Source organism: Mya arenaria, chromosome 13 (genome assembly GCF_026914265.1).
Source record: "Mya arenaria isolate MELC-2E11 chromosome 13, ASM2691426v1".
In the NCBI taxonomy this organism is placed as follows: domain Eukaryota; kingdom Metazoa; phylum Mollusca; class Bivalvia; order Myida; family Myidae; genus Mya; species Mya arenaria.
The window spans coordinates 28,016,127-28,039,604 of NC_069134.1; the positions used below are offsets into that span (position 1 = coordinate 28,016,127).

The following is a 23,478-nucleotide window of genomic DNA, read 5'->3' on the forward strand; positions in this document are numbered from 1 at the left end:
CCCTAGGTAAGGCCAATTTCCCACTATTTTAGGCTCAAAGACAAAACCACCGCATTCACCCGGCACTGCGGGTCCACCTGGAAAGTACAAACACGGCCAATTTCCCCGGCTATCCCCGGTATACCCCCGGACGGGGGGGGGGGGCGTGGTTACAATTCAGTGGTACATTATTTGCAATGGAATTATTGAATATGTAACAATCTATAAAAAGTAGTCCTCAAGCTTTAAATCATGAACAATTTATTACACTTGAAACAAAGCAAGCAGAAACATATATTTTAGTCAAATTTCTAAATTGTATCATGTGAAATACACTAAATTACGAACTTTATTTATTTGATAAGATCCTATGGCCTTCAAAACATTTACGATTGGTGCCGCCGTTCTATTTTCAGTCATTGAAAACTATGACGTAGTTTTCTGCTTACGTCATAGTTACTATAACGCTTGCCGCGGTTTAACGAAACAATATCAACTAGGAGTAATGGAAACAATTTAAATGATTTACTTCAACTAACTACATGTATATAGTTGATGAATATCGGTAATAAAAGGTCTTTAGAAGACATGCAATACTTTGCATAAAACGTTATTAGATATCGATATGTCAAGCGGACCCAGATTCTAACAAATGTCTTTATTCCATCTATGGTAGACCTTGAAAGACTGACCATTGCAAGAATTCATAATTTACTGATATTCGGACATGACTAAATTGCCAGTTTTATATTTGAAATAAATTTGATACAGACTTACAGGAATTTTAGTTGAAACTATTCCATAGTGGTTTATCTTTAAATAGTTCAAAGGACCACAACTCAAGTATCCAAATTAAATGGTATTGAAACTTTATAATTTTCCTTGATTTCCGGTATCCTTTATGATAATTCTCAAAACTCAAATTTTGTCTTGTAGATAAACCGTCCTATCGTCATTTTGTAAACGTCTTTTAATACCACATTTAAATACCTCATTTAATACCACATGTTATACCACATTTTGACAGGCAAATCCTTTTGCCCGACAAAAATTGTACTTAGGTTAAGTAAAGTTTAAAACAGCATGTATATTTTCCATATCAGAAAAGTTATTCCTAGCAAATTTTGAACAAAGAAGTTTATAAATTCGTGGTAAATGCCAAAAAATATCATGCTGATCTCGATAGCGTGTTGTTATTCTAACCAAATCCCGAGCTGGGGCAGTGTTCATAAAACATCTTAAGTCATTTCCTGTCTTAAGTCGATTTCTTAAAATTTCCAAAGTCAACTTGAAATAAATGCAAAAGTGTTTTAACATTTAAGTAGGTTTTTTTTCAATGAGGTCAATGAAAATAATTTATTTTAGAAATTCTTTATTTTTTATTTCATATGACTAAAGAGATACTAACATTAGGAAAGTGACTTAAGTTGGGAAATGACTTAAGAAGTCTTATGACTACCGCCCCATAGAAGTTTAATCCGTAGGTGTAATGCCAAATGTTACACAAACCGATAATCCGGACCTAAAGATTGTATTGTTCTATTCCAATGTCGGTCTCCATCCACTCATGATACGTCTGAATTTAGTGACATGCATGCTCACGGCATTGAACGGCTCATCCGTCAAGATGATTTCCAGGTCCATGCCACGAAAAAATTCGCCGTCAAGACTATGATCGTAACAAACTGTAGCGATGTGTTTCAAACTGCAGTAATACATCAAATGCGACAGCTGAATAACTGTCAGTTTATAGAAATCTTCCTCAGTCTGATCCGCTTGTAAGATATTTATCATGTCCCGTTTTGAAAATTTAATATATTCTGACTTTTGTTGGTCATTGGGAGAACTATCTGCAAATTCGTTATTTTCAAATGGATTTACAGGAGAGTAATATAAGTCTGGTGAATCGGGCGACCTCGATTCTACTGAACCACTTGAGCTAGATGCTTTTGTTCTTGGTGATAGTGGTGTTTCTGGTTTTGGAAGTGGTGGTGCTTTCCTCTGATATATGCTACGCGTTGTTCTAGGAGGAGGTTGACGCGACCTAGCAGAAGCTGAAATTTTAGGCGTGTTTTCAGTCGGCAATTCCGGAATCTCATAATCCCCTGGACTATCCGAGTCGTCTGAACGATTACCATTTGATTTATCAGTAGGCAACTGTTGTCTCGGCCGAGGTGTTGGCTTTGGTATCTCAGCCATTACGCCATCCATGTCCGGATAATTATACTCATCCCCTGAGTCGCTGTCCTGCTCTGAGGGCAGAGCTGGTGGCAAGTGATGTTTGAACACAGTAGTGTGTTTTTCTGCTTTGTGTTTAGCATTTGCACCATTGTTTAAATGAATTATGTCTTTAATGTCGTGTTTTTTCAAGAAGAACTTTCTTATATCCTCATGGATACTATGAAACATCGTTTTCTTTCTTTTAATCCGTTTCTTCTGGTCCTGCATCTGAAAACAAGATATTAAACAGAAATAAAATTCTGGTAAAATTCAGCAACTTTAGGATAGGTTTTGATACACCATGATTGTATTCAGATACGTACAAGCTTAGTCTTTACTTTCAATATAATATACAGATGAACCCCGTTGGCTCGAATTCCACGTTGGCTCGAACTGGATGTAAATGACCAATTTATTTATATTGCAGGTAAGCATTCCCGCTTGGCTCAAATTTTCCGAGGCTCGAGGTATTTTTACCGGTCCCTGGAAGTTCGGGCCAACGGGGTTCGACTGTATGTACTAACGTCAAGTTAAACGCTTATTTTTTTGCCATAATATTTACCTGGTTCTCGGGAATACCGTGGATTGGGACTCTCTCTGTAAAGATATGAATTCATACTGTCATACCCTGCAAAATGCTGAAACTATACAGATGAATAAATCCTGAATTGAAGCAGTTTTAAAAGTAGGGGTAAATTACTTTATTATTTGACCTATAAATAGACAGTCTCTCATTGGTCTGGACAGCCATCGACGAAGCAAAATTATATATCATATTCACTGTTTTTTTTCTCATAATCTTAATCGTAATATAAAATGTCGATCTAATATCTATACATTTTAATGTTGTTGTTTTTTGCGGTGTGTTGTTATTCTTTAGTTTTCTCTTCATATTCCCATTGGTTATGGTTAAAACGGTAACCAATCACCGCATTGCTTGTTCGCGAATTTAAACGGGAACCTATATATTGACTTTACCGGAATCAAAATAAATGTTCAGGTAATAAAACACTTGTTGACTAGTAAGCCATTGAATATAATCTGATATGAACTGTCAGAAAGTCTAATTGATTGATGCTGCGCACACAAATAAGTACCTGGTATTGGCGGTGAGATGTCCATGTAATTATCGTCTCCATCATCCTCGCTGCCTTCATCCGAAGAAACTGAAAATACAATCAAGAGTATTTTAGTGTAAAATACGAGGAACCAGTGTAACGTCGTGTATATATAAAAAGTTTAAGCATTTTCCTTTGTGTTACATGTATTTCAATTCTTAAAATATTTTAAACATAGTATGTATAACATAATACTCTCTAATGAAGAAGAAGAATTACATGTGCTCATTATCAATATATACATAACATACCCTTATCATGTACGAGTCGACATTAAAACAGTTATCGCTTTAGATACATATGCTATAATTTATAAAAATAAACTAAAAGAAAACCGCCATAAAGTCTGAACGTTTCCCTGATAAGAGAATTGTTTGATGAAATTCAAATTCAAATTTTATTTATAAAGAGAGGCCTCCGGCCCATAATACAACACATACAATACAAAGCATAAGATCTTTAGAGTTGTGATTCCTTAAAGACATTCATTTTTCCTTATCTTTTTGTTTCATTATTACATTTACAAAGAATGCTATATTTTTATTCGGTCATCGTTTAGACTTTGCATAAGATTTATGAAGTTTTGGAAGTCTTGCCTACCCGTGTACCATTTATAGATATACAATTGCCTTTCTTGCCTGAATTTGTTACATTGAAAGAATACATGAAATTCATCTTCTACACATCTGATATCAAAATTAATTTAGCAATATCTACACAGTCTATTTTCCCTTTCGATACCCAAATGTCGACCAGTCTCAATAAACAATTTATGGCTAGAACATGGGAATCTCGCTGACGATTTTCTCACATAAAATGGTAGATTAATACATAAATATTTTTCTGGATTTAACAAAGTTTTAAAATGCTTATATATGTCACATCATTTTCGAAGCAGTGTTGTCTTTTACAATCAACTAACCTTTGCTTAAATGATATTAAAAAATCGCCAACATTTCCAACTTCCTGACTTAGCCAAACAAAGCCAAAACCATAATTGAATAATAAATTCTTTACAGATGTAACCCATTTTTTTCTTCCAATATCATCATGCCGTTTAAGCATTATATAGCAGTTTCTTGGATAACGTTCATTGGACATGTATAGCAGTTGGCACCAGTACTTAATACATTTTACATGATGATCAATACATAGAGGAAACCTCCCGCATTCCCCAATGCAACACAATCGTTAACATAATTATTTACACCAAGGAATTCCTTACAATATTGAATTTGTACCTGTTCAAGATTATCAGATATTTCCGTACCATATATTTCAGCACTGTAAATAATTATAGGCTTAACCATTGAATCAAATATTTTAAAGTATTCAGTGTGAGAAAAGTTTCCAAAAGCCCTCTGGTAGGCCTTTATAGCATAAATTGACTTCCGGGCTTGCGCAGCTAATTTTGATTTTGCCTTTGTTCAGGATAATTTTGGTGTGAATATGAGTCCCATGTACTTGTATACCGATTTACCGGGGTGCCATTAAAATACCAATGCTCGTATGACCGCAGAGGCCCGCCATTTCCAAACACGATTATTTCTGTTTTCCTCTGATTAATAGTCATACCAGTGTTTTCGCAGAATTCCAAAATAGAATTTAGTTGTAATTGTAATTCAATGGCAGTGTCAGCGACGTTCGCAACGTCATCTGCAAAAAGTATGCATATTATATCCGCGATTTGCTCAGTAATAAAGATACCAGTATGGCCCTTTGATCGTAGGAAGGAAGATAACTCATTAATATACAGATTAAAAATTATTATACTGGTTACGTCCCCTTGTCGCGTGCCAACGTTACAAATAAAGGGTTGCGTAACTGTGCTGCCGCCAACTCGTACACAACCGCGTAGATTTGAATACATAGACGTTAATAAACGGAAGAGCTTTCCCTGAACTCCTATTGTATGCAAACTGGTGAACAAGTTACGGTGTATCAATCCATCAAACGCCTTTTTAAAATCGACGTATAATACATAGAATCTCCCCCCGGGCTTACTGGTATATTTCTGAACCATACTTTGCAAAGTAAATATATTATCTGTTGTCGAATAACCAGTCCGAAATCCAGCTTGTGCCTCATCAATTTTGTTAAACTGTTCCGACCATGTACATAATCTGTCATGTATTATATTTGAAAATATTTTATACATAACGTTTATAAGAGAAATACCCCTGTAATTTGATGGGTCTTCTTTTGAGCCCGACTTCTGCACTGGGACAATAATACTATCTCTCCAAATATCCGGAAATACACCCGTATTTAAAACCCTATTAAATAATTGACGCAACAGTGGAGTTATGGTTTGTTTTGTACTTTGGTAAAATTCAGCCCCAAATCCATCAGGTCCCTGAGATTTCCCCTTTTTCAATTTTGAAATGCTTGCGATAACCTCCCCGTCAGTTATATCACAATTTAAATTGGAATCATATTCTTCATTAAATCTATTCGTGTCAAAAGCTATATCGTTCAGGTTTGGTTGATATTCATTAAACAATAATCCTCGAAAAATGTTCCGCCATGTAACAGGGTCTACGCGCAGAAGCTCTTGTTTTCTATTACGTTGGGACATTTTTAACAATTTCCAAAAGGATTTTGGATTACAACTAGATAATACTAGCTCATTCCTTTTAGCTGGCTGGTACAATTGCCTTTTAGTGAAACACGTAATTTTGAGATGTCTACGCAGTGAAATATAGTTTTGAAAATCTAACAACCCACTTGTCCATCTAAATCTTCGTAATGCAGCGTACTTTAATTGTTTAGCTAAAGCACAGTCTCTATCCCACCAGGGTTGATTATTTGAAATTACATCGCGATTTGTTGGATCACGGTTATTTACGCGCATCATATAAGCAGAATCCTGATAAAGTCCAAGTATTTTCTCAACCGCGTCATTTATATTTATATCAATTTCAAGTGCGATTTGAGCGACGAGTGTATTACATTTATTTGCAAATAACGTTAAAAATTCATCTTCACATGCGAGTTTCCATTTAAACTTTTCTACACGTACAAAACCATCGCCGTTTGGTGGTCCCGCTAAGTTTTCATCAGTATTGTCTATGTAAATTTATGATCCCTTAAAGCACAGCATTTAGCGTAATATATCACGTCATGATAATGATAATTTTGAATGTCTCACCGTTGTATCTAATCCCCTTTTTAGGAGTACGAATCTGTTGCCATCCACCAACATAGACATAGAATTTCGGACTTTTCAAGTATCCCACACCCATCTGATTTGGATCAATCAGATAAATTCCAGTCTCGATGAAGTCCGAGCCCGAGCAATCACAGAAACGTTTGTCAATGTAGCCTACTTTGAAATTGGCATCATCAAACTTTCTTTGTTGGATTGCTATGGTATTCCCAAGTGAAACGGGAATAATCATCGTGCTGTAGGATTTGACCTTCTGTTCTCGCTTCCAGCAGACTAGAACATTGGCTTGGATGATGGCTATAAGCTCCAGTGGTCCTTCTACAGTGGTCAATGTGGAACTAGCGATATCGTTTTCAAAGTGAACAACCTCGCTTTGCTTGGGACATATAAACTCAAACACTGAAGGAAGGATGTTGGATTTCTGAATGTACGCAAGAGTGTATTCCGAGTCGTCATCAACTGCGGTAAAGTTTACTCGCATGGACTCTTTGAAAGAAACATTTTGAGTTCCGAACGTGCATTGGAGATTCTGCACGCCTTCGCATGTGAACACTCGTTTGAGGTTAAGCACAGTGCCCCGAGGGACAAGGGTGTTGTGACCAGCACCTCCGGGCGGAACTGACATCACATCCTCGTTTACTCGTAGGCGTCGTGGCATGTCCTCTATTAACTGTGAAAAGAAATACGGTTAAAGGTACATTGGACCTATTAAATCTTTGCAAATACCATGAAATAAAAAATAGTGTTCGATTGTTCAGAACTCTGTTAAAATGACACTCTTATTCAAAATCGATACATGCAGATGTACTCGTATAACAAACATATATTTTGAGTGATAAACCTTCAACTTCTTACTAAATAATGCATTTATGGAAACTATTAATTACTGATAACACGTTTATAACCGTGTATTTAATAGCTGAAAATGCAAAAAATATTAAATGATTGGTGAATGCTAAAAGATTTACTGCGATCTGATTTTGTCTCATAAGGTAGAGATACCGTGTTTTCTGCACCGTTCTTTCAGATTAAATACAGTATCCTTTGTTTTCGACATTAATTGGTAAAATAAAACAATTGTATTAAATATGGTAAATCTTAGTTAGGAGTAATAGTGCATCTTTAAAGTTAACTACGAGATTGACGACATCGTTGTTAACTTTTAAGGGTGAATAACTTTATGATTTGCTCATACATTTAAATAAAACAAGTACAGTCTCAACTCTTGTTCTGAATACTACAGACCGTAAAACACAAGTACAGTCTCAACTCTTGTTCTGAATACTACAGACCGTAAAACACAAGTACAGTCTCAACTCTTGTTCTGAATACTACAGACCGTAAAACACAAGTACAGTCTCAACTCTTGTTCGGAATACTACAGACCGTAAGTGTATCTGTGATACTTACAGACGCATATTGAGTTGAAAGTTAACAACGATGACGTTAACAACGTTGTTAACCTAAACAAAGTTCTGAACAATCAGCCCCGCATCGATAAAGTCCATTGGGTTCAACAAAAAGAAAATTCAGACTAACATATCAGTAGTTTCTTAGGTAATATCCTATTTGAAGACCCATACAAAGTTAATTCATGTGTGAGTTTAAAGCTGCACTCTCACAGATATACCAATTTTACATTTTTTTTTTTTTGTCTTGGAACGAGCAAATTTTTGCTTACATATCTGCAAACCAGTGATATAAGATTGCTGACAAAAAATCAGTTCGTAGATTTTCATATTTCCGTTCGAAAATTAATGTTTTATGGTTACTAATTTGATTAAACGCCTAATTTTATAAATATACTCAATGGCGTTGACACAGTAATGTAAACATATATAAAATCGACATCAATACCATTTCATGAAATACACGAAACATACTTAAGACAGGTAAATGCGACATTATAAAAATAAAATGCGATTGTGTGAAAATAAAAAAGAATAAGTTAAATTAAAACTTATATGTGTCTACTATAAAACATGAAAGCGTCATACCAAAAGCGTCATATACCGCTATGTGAGTACTGTGTGGCCCATATTTAAAAGTATCGTAGAATATATTTTTTAAAATATACATGAAGGAATTAAATAATATAAAAATAAATGTTGAACAAAACAGATAATGATTAGGGTAAAAAAAGTCCGCCCACCAACACTGTGTTTATTTAGAATAATGCATAGTAGTCCCTGAAGTAATGCGTTTTCAAGTTTTTCTTAAAGCAGTCTGAAGATATTTTAGGTTATGTTATTTTATTTCATGTAATTTCTTATAAACAGTCAATGAAATAAAATAGGTCATTAACCATACGGCGAGGCTTTAAATGACTTACACGTTACATTTGAACTTTTTGGACAGACGTGCGTGTTGCAAACGTTCATTCTTAGTTAATAACTTTTATTACGCTAACGACGTGATGCTAAAAACATTTGAAAAAAGGGAATTAAAGAGCCATTGAGCTTTACGATAAACCTTTTCAACACATACTTAACGAATGCATCCCTTACTTCTGCAGAGAAGCATTGGGTTTTCGATAGCCGAGGAAGTGGGAAATGAGCACTTGAAGTTCTTCTTGGCGTTTAGACAGACTTTTGCGAAAAAATGTGAATGCTTTTCTATCCAAAATCTGATAAAAAATTTCTTTTTTTAACTTTCGTCAACTCTTTACCAACCAAAAACATATCACTAAAAATGTATGTTTTACTCCCAAAAAAGATCGTTCATCAAAACTTAATAAAACATTGATATTTGAAACGTTTTTAACCTTCCCCACCCACTTTTGCAATGTGGGCGGCCAATAAAGCTCGTGACAAACTATAACGTCAAGCTTATCCTAAGCTCGTCAACCAATGAAGCACAAAGGCAAGGTGAAATCGGTATTGAAAATCGGGTCTTAAAACCAAAGCACTAAGTGTTTTAAACGGGTTTAATGATTGGATACCCTCCACAACCAGTCAATGTAAACGTAATCATGTAATGGTTAAAATTGTACGTATGCAGTCGCATAACCATTTATTTTGTGTAGGTAAATACTAACAATATTCAAGTGTTTAACATTATATTGTTTAACCAAACATTAACTGGCCCAGCCACTGTTTAATACCTACCGCTTCTTCTAATTAAATTCAAGAACGGACTGCTGATAACTGAAATGAATGTATTGGACAAGTTGAGAAATACTGCCTTCTCATTGGACAAAATACTATGTTGACCACTAGGGGTTTGTAAAGGCAACGACTGTTGGATAATTATATTACTTGATAAAATCTGTCAGTTATTGAGAACAAAAAACCCATAAAAATAAGCGTAAACTGTCATGGCAATGTCTGTAAATAAAACATGGCTGATACTTAAGGAATGAATTGCGGGGTTGATGTCATTATCGGGGTATGAACACAATTGGGTTGGTCAATGTGTGTGGAGTCCGAAGGACTCCACGCGTACTTTGACCAACCCAATTGCGTTCATATCCCCGATAATGACATCAACCCCGCAATTCATTCCTTATATTTACACCAATGGTTCATTATTTCATTCAAGAATTGTTAAAAAAATTCTTCATTTCATTTCAGAAAACCTTTCAGTAATCCGTTCTTACCCATTCTGTAAACAGAACGACCCGACTATAACCGGAAACATTTCTTTCAAATGACGTCACAATAACGCGGGAAAAGATCAACCACTTGAAATCACTTTAAAACGTAAAATTGAAACAGTTCTGGCACCAATATATTTAAAATATAATAAACTAACACTTTCTAAAGTGTTGATCTATATTTTACGGGAGCTGCTGACATAATACAACCAATAACAAGATCAATAGCTCTCATGTATATTGTTATGTAATGAATTACGATCCGAACATATCCGAAGATGTTGCGTTCATCGATTGATGAACGCAATTGCCGAAAGGCAGTTCATTTAAGGGATGGAAGTTGAGGTGTAAATATAGAGAAATGGACGGGAAAATTTGACTCTGTACTTTGTGTGACGAACGTGTGATCGAGGATGACGATCCCTTTGTTATCGAATATGATGCTTACAATGATGGTATTTCTAATCGTAGTGTTTTAAAGTGTAATTTGTATTTCTAAGTAAAGACCCATTGCCAGTGAAGTGTATTGTTGCATTTATAATTAAGACTCCAAGAGTTTAGTCATTAAGTTTAATTGCTAAATTGAATATACTAGGCGATCTACGTGCAGCGTAGCTTAATGGAAAGATTTCTGACATTGTAAACTGTGCTTATATAGTCGAGATTATTTTCAATGGAACATGGCCGAGGTGTCCCGAATGCGCCGTACAATTCACATTCACTGGGATACGAGTCTACCGGGGGGCTTTAAATAGTGTGTATGGTCATAATTTCACACTTGCCCAAATATTTATCAATACTTACAAAATAAAAAAAACTATAATCTTCATCAATTTAAAAAAGATACAATAAATGCTTATTGGAATAAATAACTAATCGATTTCTTATTTATAATATTTATTTCAAAGCAATAAATATCAATAAAAATGAGAAGGGTACCTGTGATATAAATAATCAATAGCAAAGAGGTGTCCCGTGCCGCTGCAAAACCGAAAATAGGGTGTTTTTATGAATTTACCTCATATTTTAGACTGTTAATTGCCATTTGTATGAATATGATATATAAATGAATACAGTTAATATGTATGGGGTGTACATAATCAAACCAGTTGTTCATTTAAGCCCGCAGAACATGAAGAGGCGGTGGGCGAGGCAAGACATATCGATATTGTGTAGCTTATTGTGGAGTTGCAGTAATTGAAAAATGAGCACATTACTTAAACAGACATAGCTCTAACATTCTAGTGTTCCGTGGTATACTTCTTTTGCACACGACATCCCTCCTTTCATCAGTTGAATGAACATTTACTGGCTTGTTGTCCATCGTCGATTTGTTTTCAGCAGAGACGGACCGGTGCATGTGCAAAGAGGGTACCGTTTCAGTAGATTTCGCAAAGAGGGTACCGATATGGATATGCACCGTGGTTTAGTTACGCCTCATGTTTGGAAGGTTTATGTTAATGGAATAAATCGATCTCTTTGAAACCCCTGCTTTAAATACGACGCAATATGCTCACCATTGTAAACATTAATATTTCTTTAAATCGTTATATATGTATTTATGCATATACAAAAAAGCGACCTAACATGGGTCATTTTATATGATTTACAGAGTAAAATGAATGCTTAGATAAGAAAAAAAGATAACAAGAGTGTAAGATAAAAGATAAAATGTTTGTTTAGAAGTACGTGTAATTTAATATACTTTACCTGTGACACTGTTGCATATCTTCGTCTTTTTCCAGGCCTTTGCACAAACTTAAGTTTACATGGGACCTTGATTGGAAGAAGATACTCCTCCCCCACGAACATTCCCCTCTCGGCAACAAAGTCATCATTGTGAGCCTTCCGCGCCGCCTCTTCGTCCAAAACGTCCAACACACGAACGCGACCAAGCTCCACGGTCTGCCGTCCTGTGATAAGCAGCTCTTCGCCGGCATGCATCACTGCGCGTCCCCCCATGGTTGTGTTGATGAAGTCTTCGCAAACGCGGACGATCACTGGAAACTTCTCCCGTTTTAACACATGATTAAGTGTCTCTTTTAGTCCGTAAGAAATGCTGTCATCTAATGTGGCAGCCATCTTGCTCTTTCTGCTTATTCTCGTTTTCGTCTTATTTGATTTGATCCTCATTTAATCCATAATTGTTTGCTTAAAACATGCACATTCAAGTAAACCTCCATATATGTGCTCTCTGATTTCATTACATTAGCCTAGTGTTAACGACCTACTACAACGGGTGTAACTTCCTCGTTGGTAGAGTAAGATTTAAACCTTCAGTGTTCTGACTTTCTACAGTATTGCGTTTAAAAACAAACAATCCGTATAGTTACGAATGAATGTTCAAAATAAGTAAAAAAAAATAAAAAATAGTTTTATACAATGTATATAGTTGCGTTCATAGTCACTGGTTCTATAAACACTTGGCTGCACTTGAATTTCCTACTTATAAGTACTTCTGCCTAGAATGAGAAGTGAATGTGTTTGTACTTCAATCAATGCATTGCATCTCTCTAGATCATCTTTTTCAATTTTATTATTCTTTCTTTTAAATTTAGATCGCAGTTATTCGTGTATTTATTGTGTATGTGCACAGGAAGGCATGCTTGTAAATACATGATGCGCGCGCAGTTTGTTTAATTTACAAGGTCATTCGACTTAATCAATACGATTGAAACTTTTTACATTTTACATTTTAAATAATTATCGATTGGGATAACAACTAAGAAATAATTTTTTTGCAACTGATAAGTTCTTGCTTAAAGTGACACTCTTATTCAAAATCAATACAGACAGATGTTTAACAAACATAAATTTTGAGTGATACACACTCAAATACTTACTTATTAATGCACTTATGGAAAATATTAATTCCAATTAACAATATTATTACTGTGTATTTAATAGCTGTTAACGGAAAATATTAAGTGATTGGTCAATGCTAAAAGATTTACTGTGGTCTACTATCGTTTCATAAGGCTGAATTACCGTGTTTTCTGAACTTTTATTTGAAATTAATCTTCATGAGAACCATTGTTTTCGACATGTATATAGCCCTTTCGATAAATTAAAACAATTGTGGTAAATATTTTTGGTAGTAAGAGTGCATCTTTAAGAAAAGTATGAAAACTTAGCTCGGATAAACCTCTGTTTAAAGTATCTGATTTACATTCAAACATGTCATTTGATCAACACATTGATAATAAAGCTAAATCTCAATGCCAGGTGACGTCATGTAATTGAACTTATTGAAAAAATTCAAAAAATTCAAGAAAACGCACGCTCAAATAACAATTACAGTGATGATGAAGAAATATTGTTGCTTCATCAGGAATTAGATATTATTACAACAGAAAAAATAATGGCATGATACTGAGGTCAAAAGCACAATATGTAGAACACAATGAAAAAAATAGTAATTTTTTGCAAATCTTGAAAAACATCACTATGAACAAAAAACGATCACAAAACTTACAGCAAACCAAACCATATTAACTGATATAAAAGCTATTTTTAACCGACCAACGACACTTTCATGAAAAGTTATACAAAAAACAGACGCAAAGCAATAGTGAAATAAACTTTTTTGATGCTCCTCTAAAATCATTAAACATCGAAGAAAAACTAAAATGTGAAGGTTAACTGAATCCGAATGCACAGATGCATTAAAAGATATGAATTTAAACAAAAGTCCTGGTTCAGATGGGCTAACAGTCGAATTTTATAATGTATTTTGGGATGTATTAAAAATGCATTTCGTAAAATCTATAAACTTCTCCTTCGAAACTCAATCACTTACTGAACTGCAAAAACAAGGCCTTATTTCTCTAATACCTAAGCCAGGCAAAGATCTTGAATTACTTTCAAATTGGCGTCCAATAAGTCTTCTCAATATAGACTATAAAATTGCAACAAAAGCAATTGCAAATAGAATAAAAAAAATGCAATTATATCACCCAATCAAACCGGTTTTAGACTGATACAAGAAGTAATTGAACATTTAAACAACACAAACAAACCAGGACTTCTGATATTTGTGGATTTTGAGAAGGCTTTTGACAGCATTGATCACGAATTCATAATAAGATGTCTTAAAAAAATCAATTTTGGAAATGAACTTATTAACTGGGTAAAATTATTTTATAATGATATCAGAGGAATTATTCTAAATAATGGTCATCTGTCAGAAAGTTTTGTAATAGAACGCGGAGTACGACAAGGATGTCCATTGTCTTCTTTTTTGTTTCTAATGTGTATCGAAATACTGTCAAATTACATTGATTATTGAAGGGATTACAGTTAAAACACTCAAATAAAACAAGCTCTTTTTGCAGACGATGCTTCATTCTTAAACAATGGAAATGAATCGTCATACAAGAAGTTAATAGATTCAATTTACGAGTTTGGTATGACGTCAGGCTTCAAACTTAACTATTCAAAAACAGTAGTACTTCAAGTCGGAATTTTAAAAGGAAAGAAAATAAAACTCAGTGATAGAAGTCGTTTTACATGGACCTCTACGTCAGCAAAACCCTGCTTGGAAAGGTCTCTGTAATTAAAACATTCGCTCTTCCAAAATTAGTTTTCCCTTTCACTGTGCTACCAAATCCACCGGATCAAATGATAGACGATATCACACAATGTATGTTTACCTTTATTTGGGATAATTAACCTGATAAAATCAAACGAGAACAAATATATTACTCCAGGGAAAAGGGTGGACTTAACCTTCCAAATGTTAGATACTTCTTACATGCTATTAAAGCAAGCTGGGTAAAAAGACTCATTGATAAAAATAATCTAGTTAAATGGAAAATATTTGTTAACAAGGTATAAGAAAGGAACGGTGGAAGTTTTATACTTGATTGTAAACTTGAAGAAAATGACATTAAAGGCATATGTGGCCATAACGTATTCACTCATAATATTCTGCACTCGTGGAATATACTTAAGAGGAAACAAACAAATATTGATATCAGAAAATTCATCATCTGGAACAATTCATCTATAAAATGCAATAATGAAATTTTATATTATAAAGAATGGCATAACAAGGGAATAATATACCTCGAACACATTTTCGACTTTAGAGAAAAGAAATTCTACTCATTTGATAACATGCAATTTCTTTACCAAATTCCTAATGGTGATATTTTAAAATATTTACAACTGACTAATAATATACCACAATATATGAAGAATGATCTGAAATCTTCGAGTATAACAATTCCAGTAGAATATACGTCGATGCTTGATGAAATAAAATCTAAAAAAAACATATCAAAATTTCTCTATAGTACACAGATTAAAAACAGCAATATAGAATTAAAGCACAAACACAAATGGGAAAATCTTTTTCAAAAAGAATTAAATTGGAAGAAATCTACATAATGCCTTACATAGCTACAATTGATACATGTGTACAAGCATTTTAGTTTAAAATAATTTATAGAATCATACCTACAAACAGATATTTGTTCAAATGCAAAATATCCAACTCGAGCCAATGTGACTTGTGCTCAAGCAATGAAGAAACAATTAGCCACATGTTTTGGGAGTGCACCATAATACAAGATCTTTGGAAAAAACTAAAGACCTATCTCCAGACTAAGAGTATACTTGTTGAACTTAATCTATTAACAGTTTTATTTGGAGTAAACACATCTTCACGTAGTAAATATAGCAGCACAAACTTTATTATTCTATTGATGAAATATTTCATTTTCTGTTTTACCGACAAGCAATACCAAACTTTCGTAACTTTGAAAGGTACTTGCAAATACGTATAAATATCGAACGCGAAATAGCCGTCATGAAAAATAAATTAGATATTCATTTACATAAGTGGAATTTCTTATCATGAAAAATAAAACAAACAACAACAACTAAACATGAAATACCAGTATGTCACTCAGAAACCCCCTTTTTACCCCCCCTACCCCTTTTTTATATAAGCAAAAACATTAAAATTATAGCTCAGCAATTCAATATCTAACATGGCAAGGTGTGACAAGAAATAAGCTTATTTAACAAAGATGAAACATTAAGTCATATGATATTTGAAAATATCCTGTGTATCTGATGAACCGTGTTTTGTATTGATATTGCTGTTGTATAGATATTAATAAAAAACAACAACCTTTGTTCCAGTAATAGATGTTTGAAGATTTAGATTGAGCTTTTTCACAAATGACTTGAAATCAAGAACGTGGTCGTATCTCAAAGGGCCAGTGACATATGGGTTACTTTTCCTCGACAAACATATTACAGTACTCCACTGCAAGGGCACATAAACAGATGTATTTTTCTTCGACTGTTCTATAGCTGAATGCACAGAATCACATTCCATTTGGCTGTGACCCGACTGTAAAATCTTGTGGTTGATGGCCTTCAATTGTGGTACATTTTAATGCTGTACAAATATGATGTGGCGACAAATTGGTTTTGGCTTGCGCATGTGTCGGAGAAGTATGTAAAACTGACTGCTGTGTTCTTCAGCAGGCATGTGGATATTTCACAAGAACCTCTTTTCCTATGTGTCTCATCCCATACATGACAAACGGCATGTTTGTCAGCTAACTGGTATATTGTAAGGGTAATTTTTGTGGAGGGAGCTTTACGACCTCTCATGTCTTCCCCTTGAAATGTCCCATGCTCATTTCTGGTCATTGCATATCTTACAACTTTCTCTCCTATGTCAAGTGTTTTAAGAAAGAACTGTGAACAGACCCGTTCACGTTTTTCTCCAAGAGCAAGGTGATATTAAAGTGACTTTTGTTTTCTCCCAGTTGATTTACAACATGGTGTTTTTTTGTGACAACGTCACACATGAAGCATTGTTTTCGTTCATAGTTTGGAAGGGCGTAGTACATATCAAATACGAGGTATGTTCAGAAAGTTCCCGGACTGTACTAAAAACTTTGTTATTTTTCAACGTAGAGATTTGAAACTTCGGCCAAGTTGATACACATATATATTCATTTTGATAATAAGCGGACATTCGCCTAAGTCAATACATTCTAAAAATATTGTATCCATAGCAACATAATATTTGCTGTTGTGGAGCAAGCCATATGTTTTCCTATAATGTTCACATTAAACGCATTTTGTAACGTTAAAAAACGCGGGAAACGTCATCTTGACGTCGAACCACAACATGACGTCATTAGTAAAATACGCATGACGTCATTTAAGTAGACACCGCCTCGCAAAACAAATTCCAAAACAGGTGCTCAAAGCAAACATGCAACGCGAAATTATTGAAAAACAGCGTGTCGTGATACAGTTTCTTTAGAGTTTAGATGTTTCACCGTCGAAAACAATGATACAGTTGAAAAAATCGTTTGGAGACCAAACTTTGAGTCGCACAGCTGTTTTTGAGTGGCACAGACGCTTTAAGGAGGGGCGCGAGTCAACATCCGACGACGCGAGGCCGGCACTTGTGGCGAAAAAGCGCGAAATGGTAAAGTCGATGATTGATAGGGACCGACGAGTGTCTACACGGGAAGTGGCCGAGGAATGTGACATTGGAGTAGCAACAGCGTATAAGTTAATTACTGAAGAGTTTAAGATGACAAAGGTGTGCGCACGTTGGATACCAAGGCTGTTGGATGACAATCAGATGAAGGATAGGGTGAATAAATCATTGAACTTTTTGAGGTCCTATCGACGTGAAGGGGAAAGATTCCTTCAAAGAATAATCACAACGGATGAAACGTCGTTTCATCTGTTCGACCCAGAGACTAAACAGCAAAGTATGGTCTGGAAAACATCGTCTTCACCACCACCAAAGAAGGCCCGGGTGACGAAATCGAAAGGAAAATTCATGTTCATCGTATTTATGGACAACAACGGTGTAATCTTGACACGTGCTGTCCCGGCGGGCGTTACCGTAAATGCAGCGTATTATTCAAAGGTAAACATTTTTATAAACATATTTATAAACGAAATTACACATTTATATAATCATGCTATGAATCAAATATAGAGAACTGGGGTGCGTTTCAGATAGATTTTACGATCTGCCATTATCGTAAATTTACGATCATAATAACGATAATCATAAAGGCGTTTCAGAAACGTCTCGTAAACTCTCCGGTCGTACGTAAAAAATAACGATAAAGCACAGCGTTAAAGCGAGTGACCCAGTCTGAAGTGAAATGACGTTACGTCATATTAACCTGATGAGCGCATCTGTCCTTTTTATTATTAATAATAATAATAATAATAATAATAATAATAATAGTAATAATAATCTCTTGAAGGGAATCAATTAATGTAACTCTCCTTTTTATAATGATTGACACAAATGATACAAACTTGTGGTCTCTATTCAGATTATCCATCTGCTTTTTATGTTACAATTGTATCTTAAGTACATCATCATCCGGGATTTTTTGTGATGGAGGCAGTGGCGGGTTCCGATCGACGTTCCCTTTAAAATTTGTCTAATTATAATGAAAATTGGACAACAACAAAATAGTTTTATTTTCAGGCTGGTGATTTTACTTTGATAAGTAAAATATTATAGTATGCGTATTATGAATGTTATGTAAAGTAAATGCAAACGTGCAGCATGGTGCTGATGATGATAGTCACGATGATGCGACGACAACGGCAATGATGATTTAATAATAATTATGCGACAACGACACTATAATCATAATAATGGTGATGCGACGACGACGATAGTGATAATTCGGCGACGACGAAGACGAATATTATGATTATTATAATGATAATGCGACGACGACGACTAAGATGATGATGATAATAATAATGATGATGCGACGACGGCAATGATACTAATTATGATGTGACGATGACGACAATGACCATGACGAGATGATGATGCGTAGATGTTGCTGATGATTTGGATGATGATGAAGGTGGTGAAGTTGTTGTTGTTGGTGGTAGTGGTTGTGTATGTGTGGTGGATGATGATGATGATGATGATGATGATGATGATGATGATGATGATGATGACTGATTCCAATCATCAACAACCGGTCTTAGTTTAGATAACGAGTAAAGTTCATACGTTTATGCACCAAGAGACTTATTGTATTGGGAAACAGTTCGAAAATATAATTTTAACTGGTTGGATTTTTTGTATGAAGACAATTCATAAATCCATCTTTACTGTGTCAATCGTTGTAATAACAGTATTTCAGATCCATTCAAAATACATGATAAAATCTGCATTTGCAGACATACTTCAAATACACTAAATGACTAAAAGAAATATAGCTATTTTACAAGCTCGTCTCATCAAAACACATTATTCAACAAAAAGTACTTAGTAACTGGTGCAGATTGCCATAGCGGTTAAGTGTTCAGAGTTTCATGCAAATATTATCTATTATCTATTTCAATCATGTTATGATATACACTGGAGTATACTATTTATGTAGCATTCTGTGTTTATACATGAGCCAGTCAAAGTAAAAATAAATGTATTCAGAAATATCAAAAGATTCACTGAATTTCTATAAAAAGATAGTATGAAGGTTTACATGATCAACCATGGTAGTGTGTGTTTTATATATTATCATAAGTTTGAATAAATGTGTCATTTGAATTTTCCTATATAATTCAAAAGTGTTTAAATCCTTAGAGGAAACATGTACAACTGGATATACATCACAGTTGAAACTGTATAAAAATATATATATTTGGAAAATCTAATGCTAATGGCTTTTAAATGAAAAGTCAAACTTAAATAAATCAATAGAAATTTTTTATTTCAAATAATGAGGGTTACACACAAATGCCTCACTGCCTATTTAACAGTTTAAAGACTAATGTTGTGATGGGATATACAATTAATTTCATGTTCTGTGTCAATATATCTGTAGTTATCTGCTGGGTCTGGTATCTCCAGTGTATGTAGGTATAAAGTACTGTTCTGACAAAGTCTCCTAAAACACACTGGAACCTTTAAGGTGAGTATCTTGAAGACTGACCGTGAGCATATTCTAGATGTTTGAAACCTTGTGATTTCTCAGTGTCCCGAAAAACATAAAAAGTTATAAAATATTGTTTAATACAGCACAATATAATACATTTATGAAAACGCCTTTTAATCGTTAAACTACAAGTAACACATAATTTACATTCCTAGTTTTCAACTCAAATAGTTTGCATATTTACGAAAATTATTGTCTTTTTAAAAAAAATAAGTAGGGGATTTAAGAAAACATGAAAAACACCATTCTGGTCACATTTTATTTCTTGTTTAATATTCATATAAGTTAAATAACAATTATGTTATACCAGTTAACTGCTCAAAGTAAGATGCCCAACATTGTATCAATATAAAATTCATCTAATTGTATTATTCATAAAATTGGTTTATATCCTATTGCATTTTATCATTTCCTACCTACGTTTACATTTCCCTCCATTGCCAGCTTGAAGCATTCCTGATAGTTTTCTATCACCAGTCTGAAATAATTAACTTAAACAAATACTTAACAAGCCAAAAAACTAAAAAAAAATGAAAACATAGAATATCAATAAGCATCTGTACATAGCCTGTGCATTAACTGCTGATACATATTATGGTTTTGCAGTTTAGTTTCTACATTAGTCCTAATATGACAATGTGCTCATATGTTGAATATATACTGTATTATTATTATTTATAAAACCAACATTAGACTTTAATTCCCTTTTCCATACCATTATTAAACAGAGGTCAATGAAGAGCACAGCATTTTCCACCAAGACCATGACACTTCTGTTGTCAATTTTCATATAAGTTTTTATTGTACACTTGGCATCAAATGGTATGACTGAAAAAGACAAGATTTAACCTTTGTCAGCTGAATGCTCACATACACAAAGTTCTACATAAACCATATGATACCTTACTAAAACAAGTTTCAATTACAAGTAATGGTGAACTAAAATGATTACATTGTCACCTGATAGTGTCCATGGTATCAAAGTAGCCAATAATCAACATATTTGTTGTGACAGTGTTGTTTACATATTTAGCATCGATTTTAAATGTGTAAAAATAAGAAAAATAATCATGTTCTATCATATAGAATGGTAACACTGTTTAATAATTCACTGACTAAATGCCACAAAGACCGGTAATATTACAACAAAATATGTACAGGCATTTATTTATCCGAATTAAAAACCATCCGAAATAGAAGAATTTCAAGAAAATGTTTAACATGACATATTAAACAGCAATGAAACCAAATCAAATTCTACATCATATTCCGTGTTTTAGATGTACACAATATCAGCATATTTACTAAATATAACAAAAAGCTTACATCTTCTACAGTTAAAATCCTTTTTTGACAGAAATGCGAAAATAGAACATTTTCGTACTGTTTTCAGCTATTTTTAGACATAGTCTGAAAATTCCACTCCAGCGAATATGCTACACGCAATATTTAACTCTCAAATGATGATAAAAAGTAAAAGTATACTTTGATATGGAGAAAACCTTCATCCGCCATCTTGATTGTTAACTTAACGCGTGCCTCTTACCGGTCGTAGGTTTACGAGCAAAATTAACGATAAAGCATCAGCGCGTTCAGTAAAGATGTTTGCGGCGAACGTTCGCTGTTTGGTTTCCCGCTAAACGTGTATGCGCTGCGTTGCAACAGGGATACAAAACAAAACGTTTGCGAGCGTTTTGTAAACGCTCGCCTGACTGAACGCACTGCAGGTGCACGTTGCGTCTCTGAAACGTTGCCGATCGGTAATTTTGGTCGTACTACCAAAATCAGCTAACGATCGTCTCTGAAACTCACCCCGGATGCATAAATTCAATCATAACAGCAGTGAAACGGTGTAACATCACAATGCATTATGTTTCAAATAGTCAACTTATTATTTAATTTTGTGTTATTTATTTAACAGGTCGTGAGGCGGGATATGGTCCAAGCACTGCGCAAGAAGAGGCCCGGCATGGAAGAGAGCATAGAAAATGTTCTCTTACACCAGGACAATACCCCAGCGCACAGGGCCCGGTACAGAGTTGGAGCTGGATGTTCTCGGGATCGGCAGGTTGGAGCACGCCCCCTACAGCCCAGACCTTGCGCCACTTGATTTTGCGCTTTTCCCGGCCGTCTCGAGAGCCTACGTTGTCACGTGCAGACAATCATGTCTTCATTTGATAAACGATGGTTTCAAACTGTTTACACATCATGGGTCAGGAGACATGAACGTTGCGTGCAAGCACATGGCCGCTATTTCGAGAAAGAGTAAACTTAATTGACGTTGACGTTATAAATTTTAACGTCGGGTTGCTCCGCCATATCGTTGGTAATTTATTGTAACTTTTTTACTGTTATATGTATGGAATCGAAATTTTAGAGTGATATGGAATAAAAGATGTAGTAAATCCGTACTAAGTTTCATTATAATACAATGAGCCTTTCAAAAGGAATGCGTTCAGTCCGGGAACTTTCCGAACATACCTCGTATTTGTTGTCGTTCAGATTCACTAAATTTAGTACTGCATTTAAATCTACAACAGTTTTAAGGTTTTACGCATTTCGCTTCAACAGTTATACCTGTCCGCCACAGTTCTGAGGTTTTACGTATTTCGCTTCCACAGTTTTACCTTTCCGGGATATATATTGTTTACCACCACATCTACTCTTCTTACGAACATTTGCTTTCCACGCACTTTCATTTCTTTTTCTGCTTGAAAACATTTTAGATGGGCTCTAATTATAGTCGGCTCGCTTGTGTGGTGTAAGTGTTATTTCATTTTCTGATATTTCAACATTGTTTCCAGTCATACGTTTACTCGGTGTTGTATGCACAGGAGTAGGTTCCTCGTTCTTTTCTGTTTTTTTTTCCATAAAGCTGAGCTGTAGCTGGTTTAGTTGCATCGTAGTGTTCTTCTTGTCTTATAGACAGGTAGGCCATTTCAATGAGCTTATATGAACTGTTTTCAATCCATTCAGATGGTTTAATGTTAATAATTGGTGTTGCAAGAGAACTAGAGTATATTCGAAGGATACTGTTATATTTATCAGCGAAAGCTAATGGTAAACAATCTGCTATGCTTGCATTCCAGTGACCACTTCTTCTCAAATCATTAACTTCTTTTATAAAGATTTCCTATCTTTGTATCAAGTGTAACAAAAACTGAGTAGCGATCTTTATTTTGTAACATATAATCACAAATTGAATGTCATCAATTCATCAATGTCAATTAAGGCATGGTCCTTTACACTTCTTGCAATAGCAGCAAATAAACAATTTCCATCCGAAGCAACATGTATGCGTTTCCTTTCATTAAATGCAAAAAGTTGGTCTAAACGAGCTTCGTGTAGTTTTCTGGTGTCGGCCTTAAGTGGTTGTAATTTATTACTTAAAAGCATAACTTTATCTACCTCAGTTAATTTGCTCCCAAT

The 23,478-nt window shown here is 34.6% G+C and overlaps 2 protein-coding genes and 1 long non-coding RNA gene across 3 annotated transcripts; 1 reads left to right on the top strand and 2 right to left on the bottom strand.

Moving 5' to 3' along the window:
- On the bottom strand, positions 1 to 12,472 carry LOC128212950 (uncharacterized). Its single transcript, XM_052918361.1, has 5 exons — positions 11,792 to 12,472; positions 6,469 to 7,156; positions 3,297 to 3,365; positions 2,762 to 2,796; positions 1 to 2,427 (listed from the first exon to the last, which is right to left on the bottom strand). Exons 1-5 carry the CDS (start codon positions 12,212 to 12,214, stop codon positions 1,519 to 1,521), a joined length of 2,124 nt encoding a protein of 707 aa, XP_052774321.1. The 5' UTR covers positions 12,215 to 12,472; the 3' UTR covers positions 1 to 1,518.
- A 4,930-nt stretch (positions 12,473 to 17,402) lies between these two features.
- LOC128215180 (uncharacterized) lies at positions 17,403 to 18,712 on the top strand. Its single transcript, XM_052921892.1, has 2 exons — positions 17,403 to 17,996; positions 18,656 to 18,712. The coding sequence occupies exons 1-2, from the start codon at positions 17,403 to 17,405 to the stop codon at positions 18,710 to 18,712; spliced, it is 651 nt and encodes a 216-aa protein (XP_052777852.1).
- Positions 18,713 to 19,820: 1,108 nt separating this feature from the next.
- Positions 19,821 to 21,503, bottom strand: LOC128213010 (uncharacterized). Its single transcript, XR_008257666.1, has 3 exons — positions 21,376 to 21,503; positions 20,765 to 20,877; positions 19,821 to 20,527 (listed from the first exon to the last, which is right to left on the bottom strand). It is a non-coding gene; the product is annotated as an uncharacterized LOC128213010 (long non-coding RNA).
- Positions 21,504 to 23,478: the final 1,975 nt, after the last annotated feature.

Bases quoted from the DNA above. Each gene is read 5' to 3' on its own strand.
- LOC128212950 (XM_052918361.1), bottom strand. From the start codon at position 12,214: ATGAGGATCAAATCAAATAAGACGAAAACGAGAATAAGCAGAAAGAGC. The intron at 7,157-11,791 runs GTAAAGTATATT...TTCTTTTCACAG, and splicing joins GATATGCAACAGTGTCACAG to TTAATAGAGGACATGCCACG. The intron at 3,366-6,468 runs GTGAGACATTCA...TTGTATTTTCAG, and splicing joins AAAGGGGATTAGATACAACG to TTTCTTCGGATGAAGGCAGC.
- LOC128215180 (XM_052921892.1), top strand. From the start codon at position 17,403: ATGATACAGTTGAAAAAATCGTTTGGAGACCAAACTTTGAGTCGCACA. The intron at 17,997-18,655 runs GTAAACATTTTT...GCAAACGTGCAG, and splicing joins ATGCAGCGTATTATTCAAAG to CATGGTGCTGATGATGATAG.